The following is a 25,362-nucleotide window of genomic DNA, read 5'->3' on the forward strand; positions in this document are numbered from 1 at the left end:
TATATTGTTATCTAGATGAGAATTAAGGAAACTAGACAAGAACATTCTGAGAAGAGACCAAACTTGGAAGTTTGGACATTATTATCTATTTAACATACTTTTGCTGAGTGTAGAAACAGAATTTGTTAAAATATTATCCCATTTTCTTGTATGTATAATAATAAATAACCAAGGTATTCATCTAAAATTGGGAATGTTGTTTTCGTTCCTCTTCCTTGCCTTACAGTTTAGCTTTTAAATATAGAACCCCTCCTTTGTCATTGTTCATTTCCTCACAACCCAGTACACCTGCCATAAGACCTTGCTGAGACTCGGCAAAATCGTTGGACATTTTTCCCATTTTAAATAAGTTCTATGTAATTGTGAATTTTAACTGTCGTTAATTTGGAAATATTGCCAAGGAATGTCATAAAAATGCTAGTTTGTTTTTAGATGGCAATGAGATTTTAGAGTATGACTCGACATTTTGGCCAAAACTGAGCCGTTAAGACTTTTTTTTTTTTTTTTTTTTACAAATAGTTTATTGTCAAATTAGTTTCTACATAACACTCAGTGCTCATCCCCAAAGTGCCCTCCTCCATGCCCATCCCCTCTCCCCCCCACATCCATCAGTCCTCAGTTTTTGTCAGCATTCAAGAGTCTCTCATGGTTTGCCTCTCTCCCTTTCCCCCACCATTTCCGCCCTTCTTCTCCCCCTTGTTCCTCCGTCAAGTTCCTCCTAATCCTCCTATACGTGCAAACATATGGTATTTGTCCTTCTCTGCCTGACTTTTATAGGGGCGCCTGGGTGGCTCAGCTGGTTACGTGTCAGACTCTTGACTTTAGCTCAGGTCATGATCTCACAGTTTGCAAGTTCAAGCCCTTTATAGAGCTCTATGATGACAGTGTGGAGCCACTCAGGATTCTCTCTCTCTGTCTGTCTCTCTGTCTGTCTCTCTATCTCTGTCTCTCTCTCTCTGTCTCTCTCTCTCTCTCTCCCCCCTCCTTCTCTCCTTGCTTCTCCCCACTTGCACACACACGTTCACTCTCTCTCTCAAAATAAATAAACTTTACAAAAAATTGCTAAAAAAAGACTTTTGTAAAAATTAGACTCCAGGCGCTTTCTTATCCACCCCCACCCCACCCCCGACAGATAATGTCCCTGTTGTTCCCTCCTACTGTTCTTCTTCCAGTATTTCTGATCTTAACTCACAAACTAAATCACAAACTGTCCTTGCATGGACCCTCCTCTTAGTTCCCAAAACTTCCTGTTTGGCTAAGCACACTCATGCATAATCTATATCTCCTGGAAATTGAATTTGATAATGCCTGTGGGGCATTGGGCATGTTGCCTAATATAAAAAACACATTCAGTAAATGAAAAGAATAGTCATGGGGTCTCTTAATACTATTATTTCATTTATTTATTTCCCAAGGATCATAATTAGTATATAGTCTTATTTTCCATTTCACAAATGAGGAACCTGAGGGTCCTGGATTTTAATTAACATGCCTGAGGTCACAGAGCTACTAAGGAGTAGAAGTGGTGGTTTTACTCCAGTGCAAAGACTTTCGTTATTAGCTTTACAACTAATAAGAGGAATTCACATTGAAGGATGACTGAATCCTCTGAATATTTGCCTCTCACAAATAACATCTCATTAATGGAAGTGAACATGGCATTTATGTGAGGATTGTTTTATCGAGAAGACTTCCTTTGATTTCTTGTATGTATTCAGGACCAGAAGCTTGCTGAACCAGTTGCAAATATTCTAATTAATGCAGAAGTCATAAGGAATAAACACACAAGCCTTTAAAACAAGCTCACAAATTTGATATCATGTAACTGAAGCAAGTGTAGTCAGCATTCTTACTTATTTTTCATAAGTTTTTCTCAATTATAGGCCAATAATACCATTTTTTAATTTCAAATTGAGCAGTACAAAGGTCTGTTGTTTCTTCAGTGCTGTGGAAATCTGACTAGTTGAAAAAACAGCACAGCAAAAATTAGCAGTGAACTTGCTGGGATTGACATTGGGTATTTTATGTAAGTGATGAATCAATAAATTCTACTCTTGAAACTAATATTATACTGTATGTTAGCTAACTAGAATTTAAATAAAAACATGAACCATTAAAAAAGTTAGCAATGAGTTTCCTATTTTTGTCCCTAAAATGGTGATTAAATTTCTGTCAATTTCAAGAAATGTATTATTTAACTTAGAAGCTATTGCATTTAGCAATTTTGAAAGGTTAATTTTTTTAATCGATTTTGAAACAGTGTGCTGAAAACTGAGGCTTATTGGTGGCAATAATTTCAAGGGGAAAAATTTATATTACCAAATTGGATCCATTGCCAATCCTGTTGCTGGCAACCTCTCCATAGGAGATCTTGTCTTTCTAGACACTTCAACGTGATTCATTTCTTCTGCAAAAGGTTAAAAATACCATCACATAAAGTTTGAAGGAAAAAGAAATACCTGGGGTGTCTGGGTGGCTCAGTTGGTTAAGCATTCGACTTCAGCTCAGGTCATGATCTCATGGTTGGTGAGTTCGAGCCCACGTGGCCTTTGTGCTGACAGCTTGGAACCTGAAGCCTGCTTCAGATTCTGTGTCTCCCTCCTTCTTATTCTGCCCCTCCCCCACTTGTCCTCTCTCTTTCTCTCAAAAATAAGTAAATAAAACTTTTTACAAAAGAAGAAATACTTAACCAAAAATGGTAGTTAAGAAAGAAATCCATATTAATCAGAAGGTGTTAAAATTAATGGAAAAAATATATATGTTTATGTTTATTTATTCATAACTAAATTAAGCATTGTAGTAAAGCTAGTATTCTAAGATTACCTATACTTCTGATTTATTATGCTAATATTTCATAATTTAACTGCAACTACAAGAGAATGTGAATAGACATGGAGAGCAGCGGTTTCAACGTTTTTACTCTTATGTATATTAATACACAGTTCTGCCTCTCATACATATACATATATATGCAATGTATGTAGGTATATGTATGTATACACATATGTGTATATATATATATATATATATATATATACTGTGCTTATACATATAAAAATGTGAAGTTTGAGTTTAGCTTCACAAAGAATGTATATAAAATGTTTTAAAAGTAGAAGACAATTTAAATTGCAAATTATTTTTGTTGACTTAGATATAATCACCAAATGTTTGATATTTATTTTGAGAGCAGAATGATTTTCATTCAGTTTTGGACTGGTAAAAGTGTGGTCATATTCAGTGTTTTAAATACATTTACTAATAATCAATAACCTTACACTAATGTGGAGAAATTGAGTTATAAAATCGCATGAAAAGATACATTTTTGTTTACACAGCACTGGAGAGCTTGGAAGGATATTATTATAGAGACAATGTTTCCGTGGAAGAATTTCAAGCCCAAATAAATGCAGCCTCATTGGAAAAAGTCAAACAATACAACCAGAAGCTCAGGTATGAAATTGTTAAATTTTTTTTAAAGTAAGTGTACATATTTTGACAGTAGCAGAGGAATACAGTTTTTGACATACTTATTATGATTATAGTCCTTCTGATATGACATCTTTTTAAATAAGGTTTAATATTTCAAATATTCTAAAAAGTACACTTTTTAAAAATAAAATTAAAAAAGTGTTTGAAAATTTTCATGCTATTTTCTTACTTGCTGAAGAAGATCAAAAATTAAATATTTATTAGATCATTAGCAGAGAGGGGGAAAAAAGCGTTGATATTTTATAGTGGTGTCCCTTAGGAGGTTTCAGTGAATTAAGGGCAAATAAAATAGGTTCCTTTATGTACCATTAAACACCTGGCATCCTGACAGTGAGAGAAGAATGCGGTTAACAAAGAAGCTATGACACAGCACATACTAGGTATTGGAAAAATATCTCCTTTCAAATCCATATATTAATGTCTTTATTTTGCTGTTTTCCTCCTCTAAAAATGGTGTTACTGGCAAAATGATCAATGGCAGGGGAAATTAATCACAGTAAAGTGTTATAATTCAAACTTTAATTTTCAACAAATTATTAGCATATATATCTCCCTCTTATCTGATGAATTATTTTGCAAACAGATCATCTTTTTAAATTACTTGCAGATTACAGCTTTTATTTTTAAAAGAAAAATACTCTTGTTCTACCTTAAGCCCTAATGATTCAAAAATAATTTTTATATTTTATTTTGTAATATATTATATTATAATTATTATAACATTTTTTTATTTTGTCCACAATATGGGGAGACTATGAAGATAAATTAATTCTTAAATTCCTGACATGAGGAGGTATTGGTTCTCGTCTTTATGAACAATGAGTAGGCTTTCTTTCACCACAGATACTTTCTCTTTCTTCCCCTGCCTCACATAAACTGTCCCTTTCCCTAGCTTCTTTACTCTCTTCCATCATGTTATCATTTCTGAAGCTCTTAGCCTCAAAACCCCCAGTATCTTTTGACTTCTCATTTTCTCTTCCTTCCTAAAATATAGTAGGAGATCCTGATGAATCTGACTAAAATGTCTCTTGGACTGCCCGCATTTTATGATCTCATCTAGATCACTACTTCTCAAGGATTTATAATGTACTGACTCCTTTCACAGGAAACAACAGTAAAAAGTTACAGTGTTCACTAAGAAACACCGACTGAGGAAGTTAAGCCCAGTCTTGTGCAAATCTTCATTTGAGGACCATTATCACAAAATATAAGTTTGGCCTTTGTAACTGATCAAATACATTCTTATATTATCTTTGAAATAAAGATAGAAAATTAAGACATTTGTATATAACCTGTGGGCTGTGAGAACACATCCCCAAGTCCAGTTTGAGAAAATAGGTCTAGACCATTGCTGTACATCCTGAGCAATCCTGTCTCTAAGACCTCATGTTGTTTTAATCTCAGATTGCTTCCAGATAATAATTTTTAAGTCATATATCTTACCATGTCCCTTTTCTTGCTCAAAAGATTGATGATTTCTTATTGTCCCCAAAAGGAGTAACAACCACCTTAGTATGGCAATCAAGATCTTTCATGATTTGAACTGAGATTTCTTTTCTCTGCCTGTGCTCCAGCCATGCTGTACTTTCCTTATTTCCAATCATGCACTGTAGTTTCCTTCTTCTGTGACTTTTCACTGTCCACCCAGTATCTGTGTCCTCCATCTCCAGCTGTTTATAAAACTACTGTTCATATGATTCAATGTCCAGCTCCAGTATGGTCTTGATAAAATATTTTTCTTTTATTATTGGGATGGGATGAGACCTCAGTATTAGACTGTCTAGAAGTCCCGTTGGAGATTTTGATGTGCAGCTAGAATTGAAAACCAATTCCCTAGATCCCAGAGTTCTTTTTTTAAGAAATATTTTATACTACTTTTTAAGTTTATTAATTTATTTTGAGACGATGGGAGAGGCAGAGAGAGAGAGGGAATCCCAAGCAGGCTCCATACCTTAAGCATGGAACTTGATGTAGGACTTGAACCCATGAACCATGAGATCATAACCTGAGGTGAAATCAAGAGCCAGATGCTCAACTGACTGAGCCACCCAGGCACCCCTGAATTCCAGAGTTCTCAAAGGATAACCCCCAGACCAGCAGTGTCAGTACCCATCTGCAGACTTGCTAAAAAAAAGTCTTAGGTGGTACCAGCAATCTGTGTTATAATAAGCCTTGCAGGTGATTGTCATGCACACTCAAATTTCAGAAGCACATCCCTAGGCTACATAAATGTCCAATCATACTGCCAATCTTTCATTTTACTTTATTTATGGCTACTACAGAATTCAGTTTTTCTCCTTGATGATACTGTATGTGTACAGATCTCTCATCTTTATTTTATGATAAGCTCTTTAAGATGAGGGATACATTGGGGCACCTGGGCAGCTCAGTTGGTTAAGCATCTGGCTTTGCCTCAGGTCATGATGTCATCGGTTCATGAGCTCCAGCCTGCTTCGGGCTCTGTGCTGACAGCTCAGAGCCAGGAGCCTGCTTGGGATTCTGTGTCTCCCTCTGTCTCTGCTCCTCCCCTGCTCATACTCTGTCTCTCTCTCTCTTTCAAAAATAAATAAACATTTAAAAAAAAAAAAAAAGGATGAGGGATACATTTATCTTGGTGTTTCCCATGGTGTCTGTCAAAGTATTTTGCATAAAAAGTTCTCCAAAATGTTTGTTAAGTTGCATTCAATTATTTAGGTATAACAAGCAGAGAGAAGTAGGGATGTGACCAAGTATCCACGACTCTGTGGATCTTTGTTTTTTAAACAGAATTATAATGGATGTTTAAGATTCTTTATGAAGATAAACAGGATGTATATTAATGCATGCTATCCTCTTCATATAAAACATTTTAATGTATCTTTTCTAGAGAAAACATTTTCAAAAGCACAAACCCCTCAGGACTAATTAGTGCTCTTGTCAGTAATTAGCTGCTATATATCCTACTTGTTGCGTATTAGATTTCCTTTGCACAGGAAGACAATTATTTTTCTTTTCCAGTGATGCCTTCTACTCCTGCCTATTTCTTGAATAAGGGTGTTGGTTTCTTCCTTAATTTTTCCTGTTACTTTGTAACTACAAATACTATGAAATTGCTTTAGGGCAATCTGTTTTTGGTTTTGGGGTCTACAGACCAATGTTGACCATTTCTTTTAAGGGGCTGTTACTGTCGATGGTAGAAAAATAACCTTCAGGTGTCTCTACCTCCTTATAGTCCAGAGCCTTTTTAGCACTTTCAATGAAAACCATTTCATTCTGGATGTTAATTTGTTTGTTTGCTCATTAGACCTCAGAAAAGGTCTTTTTTAAAACCCCTTAACCTTTTAACAACAGACAAACCTGTCTTAACAACAGACTAACAAACATCAATAAATAAACTGTTGTTCATTCTTTAGATTACAAGTTTCACAAACCAAACTCAAACTGGCATAAACAAAATAATGCATTGGCATATGGAACAGCTATATTCAAGGAGTGTGGCGCTGACTGCATTAGGCACAGCTAGATCCAGGGGTATGGTCTCCAGGAGCGCCTTTCCCTGTCTCTTGGTACCTTTTTCCTCTGTGTGGGCTTCTTGTTGTTAAACATTTGGGTAAAGATGGTCACTGCAGACCAGTGTTGCATTCAAAGAAGAGGTGTCCACCCCATTAGTCCTCTGTGGAGAGTTCCAGCAAAGGACCTAAGGAGCCATTCATTAGCCAGAACCAAGTCATGTGCCCATTTTTGAGTGGGCTCAACACCACAGAAGTCTACACCAATGGACTGTCACAAAAGGAACAAAGTAAGGATGTTGGACAAGAGAGAATAATGGATTCCATTCTAGTTATAGAGATTCTCCAGAACAACAAAGAATAGGTGCAAATAATTTGCTACTTAAAAGATAATGATAGCCATAATACCTATCAATTTTTAAGAACATATTGAGTCAGTCACAATTCTAGGTGAGTTATGTGGATTATTTAATAAACCAGTAAGTTCCACATTATCATTTCCATTTTAAGGGAAACTTATACAAGTTTACCCAGATAATAAGTAGTAAAATCAAAATTTAAATCACAGACTTTTTTCTCTAATTTAGAGTCTATACTATTTGTACTATGTTAGGCCAGGTTAGTGACTTGAGTGAACATAATATGCCGAAAACAAATTCTCTGTTACTAAGTTTGGGGGTCGGATACTATCAAGTGCCTCCAATTGCTCTGAATTTGTACCATCAGTTAGTCATTCATTCAGTGTCCATGAAGTTTCCATTCTTATGAAATTGAGAAAAACAGAAAATGAACAAATAAATCCATAAACAAATCATTGGAGATGGTGAAAAGTTCGATGAAGAAAAATTAAAACAAGTTGCCCTACTAGGAGATTGGTCATGTAGAGGAGGTAGTTAGAAATGACTTAATTGTTAGGTGGTATTTGAACAGAAGACTGAATCAAAAGGAGACAGCCTTGCCAAAATTGGGGGGGAGGGGGGGAAGGGAGGTCTTTCTGAAAACAGTGAACTGATGTACATAAGTCATGAGAATTAGCTTATCATGTTTGAGGAAGACAAAGAAAGCCAGGAGGATTCTAGCCATTAAGAAGGATGATGCATGGGGGTTCCTGGGGGGCTCAGTTGGTTAAGTGTCCAACTTTAGCTCAGGTCATGATCTCACAGTTCATCAGATTGAGCCCCACATCAGACTCTTCACTAGCAGCATGGAGCCTGCTTTGGATCCTCTGTCTCCCTCTGTCTCTGCCCCCACCCCCCTCTCTCTCTCTCTCAAAAATAAATAAACATTAAAAATAGAAGGGTGATGTATGTTGAGAGATATTTGTAGAGGTCTGATTATATAGGGCTGTAGGCCATTGTAGGGGGTGTAGATTTTATTGTAAGTACAATCCAGAAGCCTTTGGAAAGTTTTAGTTACTGTTGTCCATTTGTATCTCTTGTTTCTATTGCAAGTGATATCCAAAATGGTTGAAGTTTCCTTGAGGCAGTAATTCATTACCAGCAGGCTGCTGTGGCCACTCTTGCTCCAGTCTATGGGAATACAGATCAGGCAGTGCACTTGGAGAGTCTTTGCCACTCGTGTGATAACCCTGACACTGTTTGCCTAAAAACACTCCGATTTAGCTGTAAACCCCTATGACCAAGGTTGAGCCAGCAGAAATGTTTAACAGCTGTGTCTAAAATATACCCTCCAATGCCAAGTCAGACAAAGTTCTTGACTGATTTCATTCTGATTATTAGGAAATAATACAATGTAAAGGTCTCCTGATAACTTCTGTGATTTTCTCAAGCCACTAAAAAAAAGTTTGTCCATTGAGGTAACCTGTGGAATGTGAAAAGGTATTTGCAATTGACATATCTGATAAGGGTTAGTATACAAAATACCTAAAAAACTTATTAAAACCACATCCAAAAAAAGCCCAAATAATCCACTTAAGAAATGAGCATAAGACATGAATAGACATTTTTCCAAAGAAATCATACAGATGGTCAACAGATATCAAAAGATGCTCAACATCACTCATCATCAGGCAATACAAATCAAAACCACAATGAGATACCACCTCTCACCAATCATAATGGCTAAAATTAACAACACAGAAACAACAGGTATTGACAAGGATGTGTAGAAAGGGAGACTGTCTTACACTTTTGTTGGGAAGCCAAACTGATGCAACCACTTTGGAAAACAGTATGGAGGTTCCTTAAAAAGTTTAAAATGGAACTGCTCTGAGATTCACTAATTGCACTATTAGGTATTTACACAAAGGCTACAAAAATACCGATCTGAAAGAGTACATGCACCCCTATGTTTATAGAAGTATTACCAACAATAGCCAGATTTTGGAAAGAGCCCAAATGTCCACCGACTGATGAATGAATAAAGTGGTGGTATATCTATTTACAATGGAATATTACTCAGCCATCAGAAAGGATGAAATCTCGTCATTTGCAATGATGTGAATGGAACTAGAGAATATTATGCTAAACTAAATAAGTCAGTCAGAGAAAGACAAATACCATATGATTTCACTTAAATGTAGAATTTAAGAAACAAAGCAAATGAACATGGGGGTAAGGGGAAGAGAGGCAAACCAAGACTCTTAACTATAGAGAACAAAGTAAGGATTACTGGAGGGTTGGTGGGAGGGAGTATGGGTTAAACAGGTGATGGATACTAAGGAAGGCACTTCTGATGAGCATTGGGTGTTGTATGGAAGTGCTGAATCAGTAAATTGTATACCAGAAACTAATATTACATTGCATGTCAACTAACTGGAATTTAAATAAAAATTTGCCGAAGAAAACAAAGAAATAAATAATAGCATGTAAAGTGTTTAACTCAGAAATGCTAATCAAGAAATTTAGGAGGAAGGGTATTCTTATTTTCTACCTTCAACATCCTCATGCTATTTTATTCTCTCTCTTCTACCTCAGGCTTTCATTTTTATTCCTCTGGCCATGAGCCATCTTCCCCATTAGCATCATTTTTTCCTGCCGTACCTAATTGTAATTAATCATTACCAAACCCTTTCATTTTAATGTATCCTGCTTATTGGCAAAAAATACCACACTGCATGGTGACTAGTGAGACAAAATATAATGTGAATGTGAACAATATTCCATTTATTTAAGTACACCTTTCAGTTTGAGGGGTCTCAACGATTATTTTTTAAATTATTTTCAGTATAAAGTCAACAGTAAAATATAACAGAAAAATAAAAGGAAGCAAGTTGTATATTAGTTATTGAGATCATGTATTATTTTTGTGAAGTAATAGCTTTAGACTGACTTTTTTAGGGCTTATAACCTTGGCTATCTAAATGTAAATTCATCTCTTTACAGAAATAAGGCAAGAAAAATTTTCAAAGTATATATTCTCTTAAGGTATACTGCTGTGGATAAAGAATTTTCTTTAAAGAAAGAAAGTTTTTTAAAAGCCAAAGTGTAGTTTATATAACAAGCAGAAGGAAGATGGAAATCTTATTTTTGTTAAGAAAAAATGCTATACGAATACCAATCTCAGAGCCATATATTTTGAACAATTTTTTCAATTGAGAAATGCCTTCCCAGAAGTATGTATCTGTTTGGGTATTCCCATGATAGCACCTCCACGAAATGTGTCATTTCTCTCTACCTCTGAGGAACAAAAATGTCAGTGCATATGTTCTCCTGGCATAAGATAGACATGAAGGGTGGCAGGGACTCACTGCCCTTTCATGTCTTTAAGTACAGTTATCAAACAGCCTAAGAAAATAGAGAACATCGGGACCTGAGCCTTTACACCCCATCTGTGCTCGTAAGGACATACCCCCATTCCTGTTTCTTTCTTCCCTCGGAGCCTTCAACCCATAAAGCACTATTTCCTAGTCCTTGTTTAGATAGCAAACAGTATATCCAAGCCTGAAATGGAATATTTTTGTTGTTCTGTTCATAGAACCTGTGGAAGCTACCTTAAACCAACAGGAATATGGATTTAATAAAATCTGAGAGAGACACTAAGAGAGAGGAGGGAGAGCAAGAAAGAGAAAACATTAAGTAGAATTTAAATAATGCCTTTGTCCTATAATTGTTTTTCTTTATAAAGCTGCAGCTTTTAGAGTTATTAAGTGATGTGATTTTTTTTTTATTAACTGGAAATATTCCAGATGTGTGTTTATCTCCTCTGTAGCGGTTTCATATTTGTTTTTCATTCTGTCCTTCAGCCAAATTTCATTTTTTAATATTTTGGATGCGTCTATAGTTCTTTCTCTCTAAGACAAGCTGTAAACTAGCTGTGTATATTCAATTTCTTTCTATTTTCAGACTAGGAATACAGAGTTTCCAAGTTATAAATTTTGCTTCATATTAGAAGTGATTATTCAATAGCAGGAAAAAACATCCTAGTCTACAAAAAATTTGAATTCATTTATAAGGCTTAAACATTTTTAAGACTCCTTTTTTATATATGAATTGTATACAGGATTTAACATTTATAGAATATAAGTTATATTTAAATGCCAAATTCTCACACAGTGTAAATCTTAAGGAACTGCTGGATATTAATCGACAAATCCAGTATGCCCGCCAAATACCAGGAACAGCCCTTCACATTGGGGGAATCATAGTAGACAAGATTCCAGCCTTCCAGGAAAATTTTGCCTGTGGGTTATAAGAAACATTTAACAAAAGTTTCACTGATAATATATAGCAATATGTGAAAAACTTAGTAGGCAATGTGTAAGGTGCTATGCAAGTGTGTAAGAAGGGAGTCAGTCTTAATTGGATGGGAAGATGATTGAAGGTTTTGGCAATTAATGATTTGAGCAAGTTATGTTTATGCAGAAATCTGAAGGAGGAGTTGGGCTTGCAGTGTTTATGGGGCAGGAATGAGAGATAAAAGTGTGCAGAAGGGGTATTTCCTAGCAGAGGGACTAGCATGTCTAAAAATCCTGAAGAGGGAGGAAGAAATTGTATAGTATATGGAGGCTGGAATTCAAGAGGAAGAGGGGTGTGAGACAGTTGTGTGAAAAGAATCCCTTCTGTACCTCCTTCACTAACAGTTCTTTCTCAATTTCTTTTAAGCCAGCTGTCGTTCAGGGCATGCTTCAGATCCATTTCCATGTGTTGAAAGAGTATAATTATTTAAGATCCATCTAAAATTTATCTTCCTGCAGGAACCCTTCAGTTATAGTCTCAGCTGAAATTAATCACTTTCTTTTTTAAAACTTAACCTCTTTCATTTCATTTGTTTTATTTTGAATTGAGGGTTATTTACCTGCCTTGCTCAATACATGTGAGGGCAAAAAAGTTCTCCACTGTGCTTGGTACATAGTATGTACCATAAAAATGGTTGAATTGAATTGGAAATCAGGTTAATTGCAATATAGTAGTCTTCTATTTTTGTACAATTAGCATTTTTTGCATTTATTCCAGTCTCTAGTCTACTTCTTTTTATATCCAAAATATGTATGGCCATTTGAAGGGTACAGATGCTGACTCTGTTGGAGACCTCTCAAGAAAATCATCAGCATAGCCAAGACTCATAAATTTTACATGGGACAAGATCAGATAAAGTTGAAATTATTATGACACTTTTGAGAATAACACATCTCTTCTTTATTTGAAAAATACTGTAATTCTATTAAACTTTGCCATCATTGCCTTTTGAGAATGTGATATGTCTAAATATACATTTATGCATCTAGTTTTTAATTTATCTGGACTATACTTATTCTTGTTTGCATTCAGATGAGTTCATTTGTTCTTAAGAAGTTGTAATTACATCTAATATTTTTAATGTTATGTTAAAGGAATTTTTAATGCAATTTTTAGATAAAGGCAGCAAATGAGATCAGAATTAGCTGTGTTTTCACATTTTTATAAGTCCTTCATTGTGATAATATTTATTTATCAAGGATGAATAGATATTTTGAATGACAAGTAGAAGCAGATCATCTTTAAAATCATCTTTTAAAAATATTTATTATTATTATTTAATTTTTAAAATTTTTGTCAAGTTAGCTAACATACAGGTTTTGGGGGTAGATTCCCATGATTCATCTAGTACATACAACACCCAGTTATCCCAACAAGTACCCTCCTCAATGCCCATCACCCATTACCTCCTTTTTCCCACCCTCCCCCCCCCCATTAGCCCTCTGTTTGTTCTCCTCATTCAAGAGTCTCTTATGGTTGCCTCCCTCTCTGTTTGAAACTATTTTCCCCTTTCCTTACCCCATGATCCTCTAAAATCTTTGAAGAGCGTTCCCTCTATCTCAAAATTAAAACAAACAAACAAAAAAGCTATTGTTTTCATCAAAGTAAAGGGATGATCAAAGTTCTTTTTGCTCAGGATTTCCTTTGGAATAAATGAAAGTTGGGTGTAGCAAAGAAAACAAGCATACCCTGAAGAATCAGTTAGGGAAATATACTCTGTGAGGAAAAATTTGTCAGTGCTTATGGAAGCAAGATTGATTTTTATTTTTAACTCTGCTGACGTTTCTAGCTCATCACAAGGACGGTCTTAAAAATTTATATTCAAGGCATCCTAGTCAAACTCCTTCAGTGAATTGTTTCCAATTGCTTTTGTTCAGTTCCTTTTTGCTGACATTTCACACTTCTTTTGTTTGGTGGATGTACCATAAGAAGGTGACTGAACGAGTATAAGTTACCTATTCAAAGCTTTGTCCCTATGGCAGTCAGGAAATTTAGTGTGGCCCAGAGCTTTTGATTCAGAAGACAATCATGACTTAGAAGAAATTAAGTTAGCTTTCTAGTTACATGGACCACCCAATTTCAACCGGGGGCAAAGTTCTATCTTCTATAGGTTCAAGTTTGTGACATTCTGTCGGTCATTCAGGAAGAAAACCGAATCTATTTTTGCTTAGTTTTTGCTAATTTCAGCCAGAATGACTGTAATTTGCTAAATTGCTTTGGACGTTTCCTATCCATCTTTCCTGGCACACCTCAAAATTCACCCCTGCAAGAAGTCTTCCCACCTCCCCTGAGGTAGTTAACATTTATCGCATCATGCATTATATTCTTTTCATGTGTATCTGTTTCTCTTTTTCACCTTGTCTTTTTCTTTTATCATTGCCGATAAGGTACCTATTAGTAGATGACTAACTAATGTTTGTGTGTGTGCAAATTTGCGGCAGCCAAACCAGGACACATAATATAAATGGTGGTGGTTTCCTGATGACATCATGATGACTTCAACAGAACATGTGGTAAATGGTATGGACTGTAATGTCAGTGTTGAATAGGTCTTCCTAGCTACTCCCATTCTGTTTTGAGAATATTCTTTATGGTTCAGTAGTATTTATCATACACTTGTATGCAAGTGCAGGAATGTGTATAGCATTGAGAATACAGAGATAAACCAGACAGTATACTCTTCAGAGTCTGAAAGGAGAGGAAGAGTAAATGTGGTAAATAGGCTATTTTGAAATACCTTAAGAAAACCATGGGGGAAGGAAAAGGATGCCCAGAAACACAGAACAGGAGCACACAGGAAAGACTGAGGAGTTCAGGATGGGGTAGTTCTGACACACAAGAGCTACTGGGCCAGGTGAAGGAGGGGAGGGAAGCTTTGAGGATAATTTAAGAATGAGAACAAGACTAGTCAGAGAGCTGGGTTAGGAAGCTAATAAAATAGTTCTGGCAAGTGATATTAACCCTAAGGAGGTAAAAATGGAGATGGAGAGGAAGGCATAGATTTCAGAAATATGGTGGAAGTAAGGAAAAGGTCTTCCTCACTGAATGCATATCGTGGGCGATGGAGACACACTGAATTGGAAACCTGAATCATTAGCTGGTATAGTAAGGAAACAAAAGGAGAAGATCTTTCAGGATTGGAGGTGGGAACATATTAAACTGAATTGGATTTCAGATGGAGGATTGACATTCAAGAAGCTGTATCCACTAGACTGGAGGCACTCACATAGAAGTAAATAGTTGAAACCAAACTAATGCGGGGGATTTCCCAGGTGATAGTACCATACATACAGAGAGGTTAAGTGAATTGCTCAAAGCCAGGCAACTGGCAATGGGGGGCAAAGGCTCAAACTAGGTATCTCCAGCTCCAAAGAGTATGCTTTTGTTACAGTGCTTTATTGCTTCTCTGAGGTAGCAAATGATCCCAGTAGTAATGTGTGTGGCTTGGGGAGATGATTTAATGTGAATTTAATGAAAGTGAGTTACACTGAAAGAGTTAAGCACTACACAAACGTGAAATCTTTGAATAAAAAAGGCGAATTTTGAAGTGACAAGAAAGCACTCTGGTTTGTTTTCACTGTAAAGGGATATTTCTGTAGCTGTAGAACTAGAAAAGAAGATATAACAAAGACCAGAAGAGAAGAAAAAGGCAAAAGGGACTAAAATAGTTGAATCTTATTGTTACTTGAAAATGAAAGAAAGTATCTCTAGTGAATCAAACTCACTAATGTAGTTTTGCCCTCATGATGAATGTACCTTGTCGAATATTACACACACTGTCAGGGAAGAAGAATTCACCTGCATGCATACATTTTAAAAGCCATCAAAATGCGGGGCGCCTGGGTGGCTTAGTCGGTTAAGCGTCCGACTTTCGCTTAGGTCATGATCTCGCGGTTCGTGGGTTCGAGCCCCGCGTCGGGCTCTGTGCTGACTGCCAGCTCAGAGCCTGGAGCCTGTTTCAGTCTGTGACTCCCTCTCTCTCTGACCCTCCCCTGCTCACGCTGTCTCTCTCTCTCTCCTAGAAATAAATAAAAACATTAAAAAAAAATTATAAAAGCCATCAAAATGCATTATCAGACATGTTTTTTGCATCAAATTCCAAATTAAACTATTGAAACATATATTATGTAATATTATACATAAGAATACATAATTAAAATTATGTAATTATAATAATGATACATTGTAATTAAATAAAAAAAATTTTAATAGGATAATACCTAACTTAGGATATTTTTATTTGTCTATTCAGATGTTAAGATTTTAGTTATGTAAAATTAAAAGCCTATAATTTGATTCCATTCTTAGTACATTTCATACAATTGTGTATACATTAATAACTTACCAGCTTCATAGATGTGCTTCAGTTTGTATAAACTTTGAAGTTCACCTATATGAGATATCAGTGAACTCAGAAATCTGATATAAAATTAGACACATTCAGAAATCACAATGGATGATAATAGATGAACAAATCCCTTGCTAGTCTTTAAGGAACAGTTTTAGATCTAATGACATTAATTGCATTTCCTTTAAGCCAAATGAGAAAAAAAACAGAAATATATTTCTTTAATTATTTTAATCTTTATTTATTTTTGAGAGAGAGAGAGAGAGAGAGACAGACAGACAGACAGAATGGGAGCAGGGGAGGAACAGAGAGAGAGGGAGACACAAAACCTGAGCTGTCAGCACAGAGCTCGATACAGGACTTGAACTCATGAACCATGAGTTCATTACCTGAACCAAAGTCAAATGCTTAACCAAGTGAGTCACCCAGGTGCCCCAAAAGTATTCTTTTTTCACATTTATTTATGTAGTTTGAGATGGAGAGAGAATGTGTGCTTGAGGGGCAGAGAGGGACAGAGAGAAAGAATTCCAAACAGGCTCTGTGCTGTCAGTGCAGAGTCCAACTCAGAGCTTAATCTCATGAACCGTGAGATCATGACCTAAGCCGAAATCAAGAAATGGACACTTAACCGATTGAGCCACCCAGGCACCCCAAAAACAGAAATATTCTTAATAGACTAAGTGACACTTTGGCCATGGGAAAAAGAATTTGGTTAGTTTAGGTAAATATGGAATTTCTGCACTAATATGAATGAAAACAGAGGGTTACTGATCTGGAATTGTCTTCTTCATTAATATACCAGAGGATGGAGAGTCAGTCAAATCTGGATTCCAATCCCTACCCTTCCCTTTACTAGTTGTTTGACTTACAGCAAACTCTTATAATTCTGAGCCTTGATTTCCTTATTTGTCCACTGGCGATAGTGATGCTTCGTCAACTGTTGTATTACCTGAGAGGAGGTTTGTACAATCTTCATTACTTGCTTAATGTAAAGAGTAACAAATCATCATATCTGAAGATGGATTTTCTTGGTAGGAAACCCATTGGTGTCTCCAAAGTCTTCTTGTGTTCAGGCAGCTGACCTCACTGCCCAGTGCAAGAGGAAGGGATCTGTCTCCCATGAGATAAAGAGGGAACTTGCCTAAAATAGCTATGCAAAATGGAGCTAGAAGAGCCTTATTTATGCACAGAAATACTCCTGAGAATAAGCCAGGTAACTGCATTCAATTTCACCCAGAAAACTAAGAGGATAAGAGGCAAGGTGGAAAACTATCCAGAAGGATGTATAGCCTCTGCTGTGCTTCCAGTTCTGGATTGAGCCCAAAGGCAGAAAAGATGGCTGCCCTGTTCTGGTGTGGACAAGATGGCAGAACACTTCTAAATACCCTCAGTGATAGTACTAGAACCTGGAACTTTTTATACACTGTGTAATTAAAAACTAAATGGAAAGTATGGCATTCAGCTCTGCCTTACTACGTCTTGAATGCTACCAGATTCTTTTGGCAAGTAATAAAAGGATTGCTGGTAAAGCCATTCTTGTTATTGTTCAGTCAAAAATAAAATTATGAATGAAATTGTGATTCCCCATATTCAATGCCTTTATGTGTACTTTGAACAATACTGCATATACTGATATTTAAAGATTTTAATATGAGAAATGAGCTTGTTTCTTGCTTAGTAACTAATCTAGGTTAGAATGCCAGTGTAGTTTGCAGGGGAAGATGTACACCTAAACTCTTTCTCTGCTTGTTTTAATACTTACATAGTAGAAGAAAACCAGTATCACAGAGATAATGTTGATGGGAAGAGAAGACAAGGTTTAAGAGCAATTTCTTAACAAAAATTCAATGAAATTATAGTGTCATCTGTAAATTGTGGATAAATATTGCCAATTTAATTTTTCTGATTTAGTTAATGTTAAACCATAATTCTGATTAATAATTAACCATTAAAATGATGATAGAGATGATGAGTTTTAAATAAAAACAAATTCTTATGTTTGTTTTCAATTTTTATATACTTTTGGTTCATAGTTGACAAACTATCCTCCAAATGTCACTTATTGCTGTGTGGCCCTACTATGCATGGCTGTTTTGTTATTCATAGCACATGTAACTTACTGGACTGGTCTGTAACCTATTCAATAACACAAATGCTCTTAAATGCTTTGGGTGTTGAGACAATGTAAATTGTTATACAGTTTCTAAATTTTTGCTGAGAAATTCTTAAGTCCACAAACCACATTTTAAGTGGAACTGAGCTAGAGTACATAGGCTGAGATTGAAAATAATCATTAGTGTAGGATGTAGCTTTTGTCTTTCAAAACCTCCCTAAGCAAGGTTGAGAATTGGAAAGTGAGCTGAGGGCAGATTCTGAAGGAAGAACAAGCTTGCCTTGTGTCTGGGTGAAGAAGTGTCATTGAAAATAAGATTGGGGACTGGTCCACACTATAGTAGAGAAGCAGATTTAAGAAGAGCTGGCTTTAGGAGTTTGTTTTCCCACACAGAAAGGGTCCTTCAGACCCTTAACACGGAAAGAAAGTCAAGGTCACATGTAATCCATACCAGAATACAGCAAGTTCCCTGAGGGAACTTGTTCATGACTGTATCCCTAAAGCATGGAACATTGATTTATACCCAAATAGATGTTCAAAGAATATTTGTTGAAGTAATTGAATGAACGTATTGACAACACATTCTTATGTCCAAAAAACCCTAGTGTTGGATTAGAATTTTTTTTTTACTCTCAAGTCCCTTAATGCCACAAGGATTTCAGGAAGTTTAGGGAGATTTACAGTAGTTTATCAACAATAAATCTTTAAGTGTAATATCATTTACCTCTTCTTTTCTATCTAACACGGCATAGCAGATCCATGACAAATAAGGGACAAGGCTCTCTCTCTCCCTTCTCTCTCCTTTGTCTGTCTTCTTCTCTATCTCCTCCTTTCCTTCTTTACCCTCTTTTCTTTTTTTTCTTTTCTATCTTTTTATTTTTCTTTCATTTATTCATTCATCCAGCTACTGTTTAGATCTGCTCAGTAATCTCCCAACTGCCATTTCTCATGCCTCCCCACCTTCAGAAGATTAAGTAGCTTTTTACAGACTTAAGTTCTATGCTTTCAGTAGACTACTCTTTTTTTTTCCACCTTAAGATTCTTTTTATGCCTTAAAACCCTTCATTCCCTTTGCCTAATGCCTACTTATCCTAATGCTGACTAATATCACTGGACTGTAATGACCTGTTTTTTACCCTGTCTCAAACATAGGTTCTTTGCAGGTCAATAATTGTCTTAATTTTACCTGTTATCCACAGTACCAACTTACTATTTGTTTATTGAAAAAATGAACAAATAAACAAATTGGGAGTGTAGAGGTGTGCTGATTTGAGTTCTCTTAGAGGAGAAAAAGATGACTCAGGAGAGTGTTCAGAGTGAGAATTGTGATATGGAAGAGAAAACAGATGCTGGAGGAGTAGGTAAGGAAGGGGAGCCCATGGGAGAAGTAGAAAAAGCAAGCTTAAGTGAGTGTGTGAAAAACAACAAAGTACCAGAACCACATCAGAAGAGTTACTGAATAGAGAACTGGAAAAGGTGAGGGTGAACAAGAGTTCTATATGTAAGAATATATATATATATTTCTTCTCATTAGTTCATCCAGTCAAGAAAGACACTTGATCAAACTTATCCTTTGTGGGAAGGACTCAGTAGTACATGAGATTACTCCTTGTTAATCAACATGGATTCTCATTTACCCTTAAATTATTTACTTACTGCTTCTTTTAACAAACTTTTACTGAGCAACTGCTTTGAGTCTGGCAGTGTTCTTGGTGGAGGGCATATGTGAAATATGATGTAGTCCCTCCCTTTATGGAGGTTATATTCTGCTCAAAATAGTTCTTTAAAACTTACCTTTGATCAGTTTGCTCCTCTGAAGAATGAAATTACCAAAAGACAGTCCCAACAGAGCTTTAATTAGTTAATGCATTTTCATTTACCATATTCTGCTAATGACATCTTTCTAATTTCTCTATATCCATACTCCTAGTTCTGTTAAATTTTCCCTGCCCTTCCCTCTGAAGCAGATGTCTACAGTTATTTAAGATGAGACTCATTTCTGAGTAGTTGTCTGCTTTAATGTCTTAGAAGACAATGACAGTTCCACACTGCTTCAGCTGATTTTAATTAACCACTTTGAAAGTTTAAGATAGGGCAGTGACCTCATTCATCTTTTTCATACAGTTACGTCTTTCCAATTACAAGTAAAGTTCAAAAGCAAAATATTGAGAGTGTATGTATTTTTTGTGATGGAGGACATTCATTATGCTTGGCAATTTTTTTCTTAACCAATAGCCACCATTTGTGATGGATGATTTCCAATTCTTTTTGACACAGACTGTTTTTTGTTTTTGTTTTTGAAAGAAAGCACATTCTCCTTGGAATGGTTTAGAGCTGTCAGTTGTCTATAAATTTATGAAATTTAAGAAACTTAAGAGCTTATTTATTCTGCTAAGATTTATTGGACACTCACAGTTGTAGGGTGGTACTGTTTAAGGTAAAGGAATAATAAACATAACCTGTACCTTATCTTTGTCTTCAAGGTGCTTATCGATTGGGAGGAAAGAAACATTTAAACAAACCCTTTCCCTAAAGAACAGTGGATACTGATGTTAAGGAATGTACCAGGTGCTAGGGAAATAGAAGAGCCTCTTATTCTGAAGATACTGAGGGAGTTTGAGAGAGGAGATGATATTCAAGATGGGTCTTAAAGAATAAATACTAGTGTGAAGTGATGCCAGCAAGATGATAGTATAGCAGTTTCCAGTGTTCCTTCACTTACAGAAACATTAATTTGAACAACTATCCACAAACATAAATATCTTCTTCACAGGAGCAAAAGATTGTCTGTGAGGGACTATAGCACCTGAGTGGAGCATGGAAATAAGAAAATATGCAATGAAGAGGGTAGGAAAGACAGTTTTACATTACCCCTACCCCAACCCTGGCTAGCCCAGTACGAAGAGAAACACATTCCCCATGGAGAAAGAAGAGTGCAATGAGCGCCCAACTTCACCATAGACCCCAGAAGTGGGCCTAGCTACATCACTGGCAGGCCATCCCCTATGACCCCAGACTCCAGGTGGGCTCCTGTGGAACCAGGCACCAAACCAGTCCCTGTGGACCCAAGAACAAAGCCTGTCCACCTACTAACCAAGGCATTAGACCTCTTCATTTACAGACTCCACCAGATACCTCCTCTCAGCCCCAGAATCTCTGGATGGCTAGCTGGTAAAAAGTTTTCCTGGTGGAGCCAGTCCATGAAGACTGGAAGAGTTGCCTACGTCTTCAAATGCATAGGCACCAACACAAAACCATAAGAATCATGAATAGTCAAGGAAGCATGGCACCACCAAAGTAAACTAATAACATTCTAACAACTGATCCTAGATAATAGAAATCTATAAGATGTTGGACAAAGTATTCCTGATAGTTCTCTTAAGGAAATTCAGCAAACCACAGTACAAGGAAACACAGACAACTAAATGAAATTAGGAAAACAATGCATGAACAAAATAAGATGTTCAAAAAAGAAAGAGAAACCATTAAAAAAATCCTAGAGTTGAAGAATACAATGACTAAACTGTGGAATTTAATGAAGAGCTCCAACAACAGATTCAACCAAGCGGAAAAAAATCTGCACTCCAGTTAGAGGAACAGAAAGAAAAAAGAATAAAAAAAAGTGAAGAGAGCCTACATGAATTATGAGATAGCATTAGAAGAAACAACCTTCTGTTACTTGTGGTTCCAGAAGGAAAAGAGATAGAGAAAAGGACAGGAAGTTTATCTAAAGACATGATTGCTGAGAACTTCCCAAGTTTAGGGAGACATTTGGACATCCAAAGTTATGAAGTATATAGGTCCCCCCAAATTTTCAACCCAAAAAGATCTTCTCCAAGACACATTATGATAAAATTGTGTAAAATCAAAGACAAAAAGAGTTTTAAAACAGCAAGAGTAATAATATTCCTCACATACAAGAGAACCCCCATAAGGTGATCAGTGGATTTCTTAGCAGAGACCTTGCAGGCCAGAACAGAATGGAATGAACTGGAGGACATTATGCTAAGTGAAACAGGTCAAAGAGAATTGCACTATATGTTGCTTATATGCGAAATCTGGAAGGAGGTGAAGGGGAAGAGGAAGGAATTTTACTAATTGAAACAGAGTAGATCAGTTACCAGGGACAGTGATGGGGGAGTGGGGAGGACAGGGCAAATGTAAGATATTGGTCAGAAGGTACAAATTTGCTATTATTTAGGATGAATAAGTCGACAGATGTATGGGCATGTGTCTGTACTTAATAATACTGTCTTGAACAATGAAAATATGCTAAGAGAATAAATTTTAGGGGCATTCATTGCACACACAAAAATGGTAACTCAGGAGATATGTTAATTAACTTGAGTGTAGTAATCATTTCACTAAGTAAATGTATATCAGATCATCATAGTATATGCCTTAAATGTATATAATTTTTATTTAAAATTTTTGAAGAATGAATAATAATTATCATGATGTTAGCCAGCACTGACTGAATGGCTATGTTAAGTAGTATACTAAGGGCCTTGATTTTTACAAAATAAAGGGAAGTGCAGCTTTTTAAATAGTTTCTTTGTAAAAGTACAGAAACTAAGAGTTAGGCATTTAAAATCTCAATGTAATCATACTTAAATCATATTTATTTTAATCTAATTTATAACTGAATGAGAATTTTGCTGTATCCTTTTTTTGCTAGAGTCATTTACAGGTGAAAAAACACTACTGTGAGTCTTGCAAGGGATCCTATGAATGCCTTTCTCTTGATCGTAGCTGTCCCTCACCTTCTGAAGAGGGATTGTTAAACACCCTTCCTCTAAGTTCTGATGAGTGTTAAATACTTTTCTTTAAGTCTTGTACTTAAAGTGTTAACTGAGATGTAGCCTAGTATTTATAAGCTTAAAAAGAATCTTTTCTGCCAAGAATCCTTCTTAAAATGCACATGGTAATTATTTTATCTATTCTTAAAATTAAGATATTTCATATATTTATTTTCCTCTTAAGTCATATATATGTATGTATATACATATATATATGTATATATGTATATATATGTATATATGTATATACATTATGTATATTCTTAAAATTAAGATATTTAATATATTTCTTTTCCTCTATTAAGTCATATATATGTATGTATATACATATATACATATATATACATATATACGTATGTATACATATATACATATATATGTATATACATTATGTATATATATATGTATATATACGTATATATGTATATACATTATGTATATATTAATGTATGTATGTATATTTGGTTACTTAATAGTATGGTAACTCCAACTCCTTTAGAACTCGAATGAAATAAAGTTCAGGTATGAGATACAGGCTTTGTGTCAGGCACTGTCTTAGGTTATGGGATTAAATCTTTTTTCTCAAGTTAGTTAACATACAGTGTAATATTAGTTTCAGGTGTAGAATTTAGTGATTTAATACTTACATACAATACTCAGTGCTCATCACAAATGACCTGATTAATCCCCATCACCTATTTAACCCATCCCCACACACACCTTCCCTCAGGTAACCATCTGTTTGTTCTCTGTAGTTAAGAAGCTATTTCTTGGTTTTCCTCTATTTCCCGCCGTGCTTGTTTGTTTTGTTTTGTTTCTTAAATTCCACATTATAAAACTCAACACCCAAGAAGCAAATAATCCAGTTAAAAAATGGACAGAAGACATGAATAGACATACAAATGGCCAACAGACACTTCAAAAGTTTGGTAGTTTAGTCAGTCAAGTGTCCTACTCTTGATTTTAGCTCAGGTCATGGTCTGACCATTCCTGGGATTGAACCTAGGGCCAGGCTTCACACTGATAGTGTGGAGCTTGTGTGGGATTCTCTCTCTCCCTCTCCCTCAGCCCCTCCTCTGCTTATGTGTGTGCACTCACACACACTCTCTCAAAGAAATAAAACTATTTTTAAAAAGATGCTCAACATCACTTATCATCAGGGAAATACAAGTCAAAACTACAATGAGATATCACCTCACACCAGTCAGAATGGCTAAAATCAGCAACACAGGAAACAACAGGTGTTGGTGAAGATGTTGAGAATGCAGAACCGTTTTACACTATCGGTGGGAATGCAAACTGGTGCAGTCATTCTGGAAAATAGTATGGAGGTTCCTCACAAAGTTAAAAATAGAACTACCCTGTGATCCAGCAGTTGCTCTACTAGGTATTTACCCAAAGGATACAAAAATACTTATTTGAAAGGGCACACCCCCCCCCAATGTTTATAGCAGCATATCAACAATAGCCAAATTATGGAAAAAGCCCACATATCTTTAACAGATAAAGGGATTCCAATTTTTTTTAAATGTTTCTTTGTCTCCTGAGAGTATGCAATTTAACAAAGATGGCAGAATGACTGGTATTGCATAGTGAGACATATTTGTTTTAGTTGGGAAGTTCTCAAGAAGAAGTCACAGATGAGCAGGATTTTGAGGGATCAGCAAAATTTTCAAGCAGACAAGGTGAGAGGGAATTCTAGGCCTAGGGAATAATGTGAGAGAAGAATTTCCTGTGGTGGTAGTGTGTTGGGGGAACCCAGCATGAACACAGCAGGACAAAGAGGGCAATAAGAGATGGGAACAGAGGTCTGTCGGTGGATTGTTAGGAGAAGCCTTGAAGGCCCAAACTGTAGAGTGTGGGTACTGGGGAAATCTGAATGACTTTAAGTGGGGTGGGATAATGAAATGTTCGTCTCTGTGCTTTAGAAAGGTAATTTTGAAGGCCAACAGGAGTCAAATAAGGAATATAGAGAAAAATATGGAGGAGGAGAAGCTGAATCGTCAACTGAATGTCAGTTGAGCCTTTTATGGCTTTAAACCTAAATGGACTTATGACTTTAAACCTAAAAATTATCCTTTAATATGAAAGTGCCAAACTTTCTTGAGACATAATTCTTACCAATTAAATAGAATTAGTTTAAAAATACAGGAGATATCACCATCCCAGACTTTAGCCTCTACTACAAAGCTGTCATCATCAAGACAGTATGGTATTGGCACAAACACAGACACATAGACCAATGGAACAGAATTGAGAACTCAGAAGTGGACCCAAAAGTATACAGCCAACTAATCTTTGACAAAGCAGGAAAGAATATCCAATGGAAAAAAGACAGCCTTTTTAACAGATGGTGTTGGGATAACTGGACAGCAACATGCAGAAGAATGAAACTAGATCATTTTCTCACACCATGCACAAAAATCAA

The 25,362-nt window shown here is 36.0% G+C and overlaps 1 protein-coding gene across 1 annotated transcript in view; it reads left to right on the forward strand.

Annotated features, from left to right (window-relative positions):
* Positions 1 to 25,362, forward strand: part of PREX2 (phosphatidylinositol-3,4,5-trisphosphate dependent Rac exchange factor 2) — a 299,267-nt gene that overhangs the window by 222,395 nt on the left and 51,510 nt on the right. The window contains exon 35 of the mRNA XM_039216921.1: positions 3,336 to 3,450. Within this exon, the coding sequence (XP_039072852.1) occupies positions 3,336 to 3,450 (115 nt within the window). The remainder of the gene's footprint in view (positions 1 to 3,335; positions 3,451 to 25,362) is intronic.

This window comes from Hyaena hyaena, unplaced genomic scaffold (assembly GCF_003009895.1).
Source record: "Hyaena hyaena isolate Hyena2069 unplaced genomic scaffold, ASM300989v1 scaffold_660, whole genome shotgun sequence".
Lineage (NCBI taxonomy): Eukaryota > Metazoa > Chordata > Mammalia > Carnivora > Hyaenidae > Hyaena > Hyaena hyaena.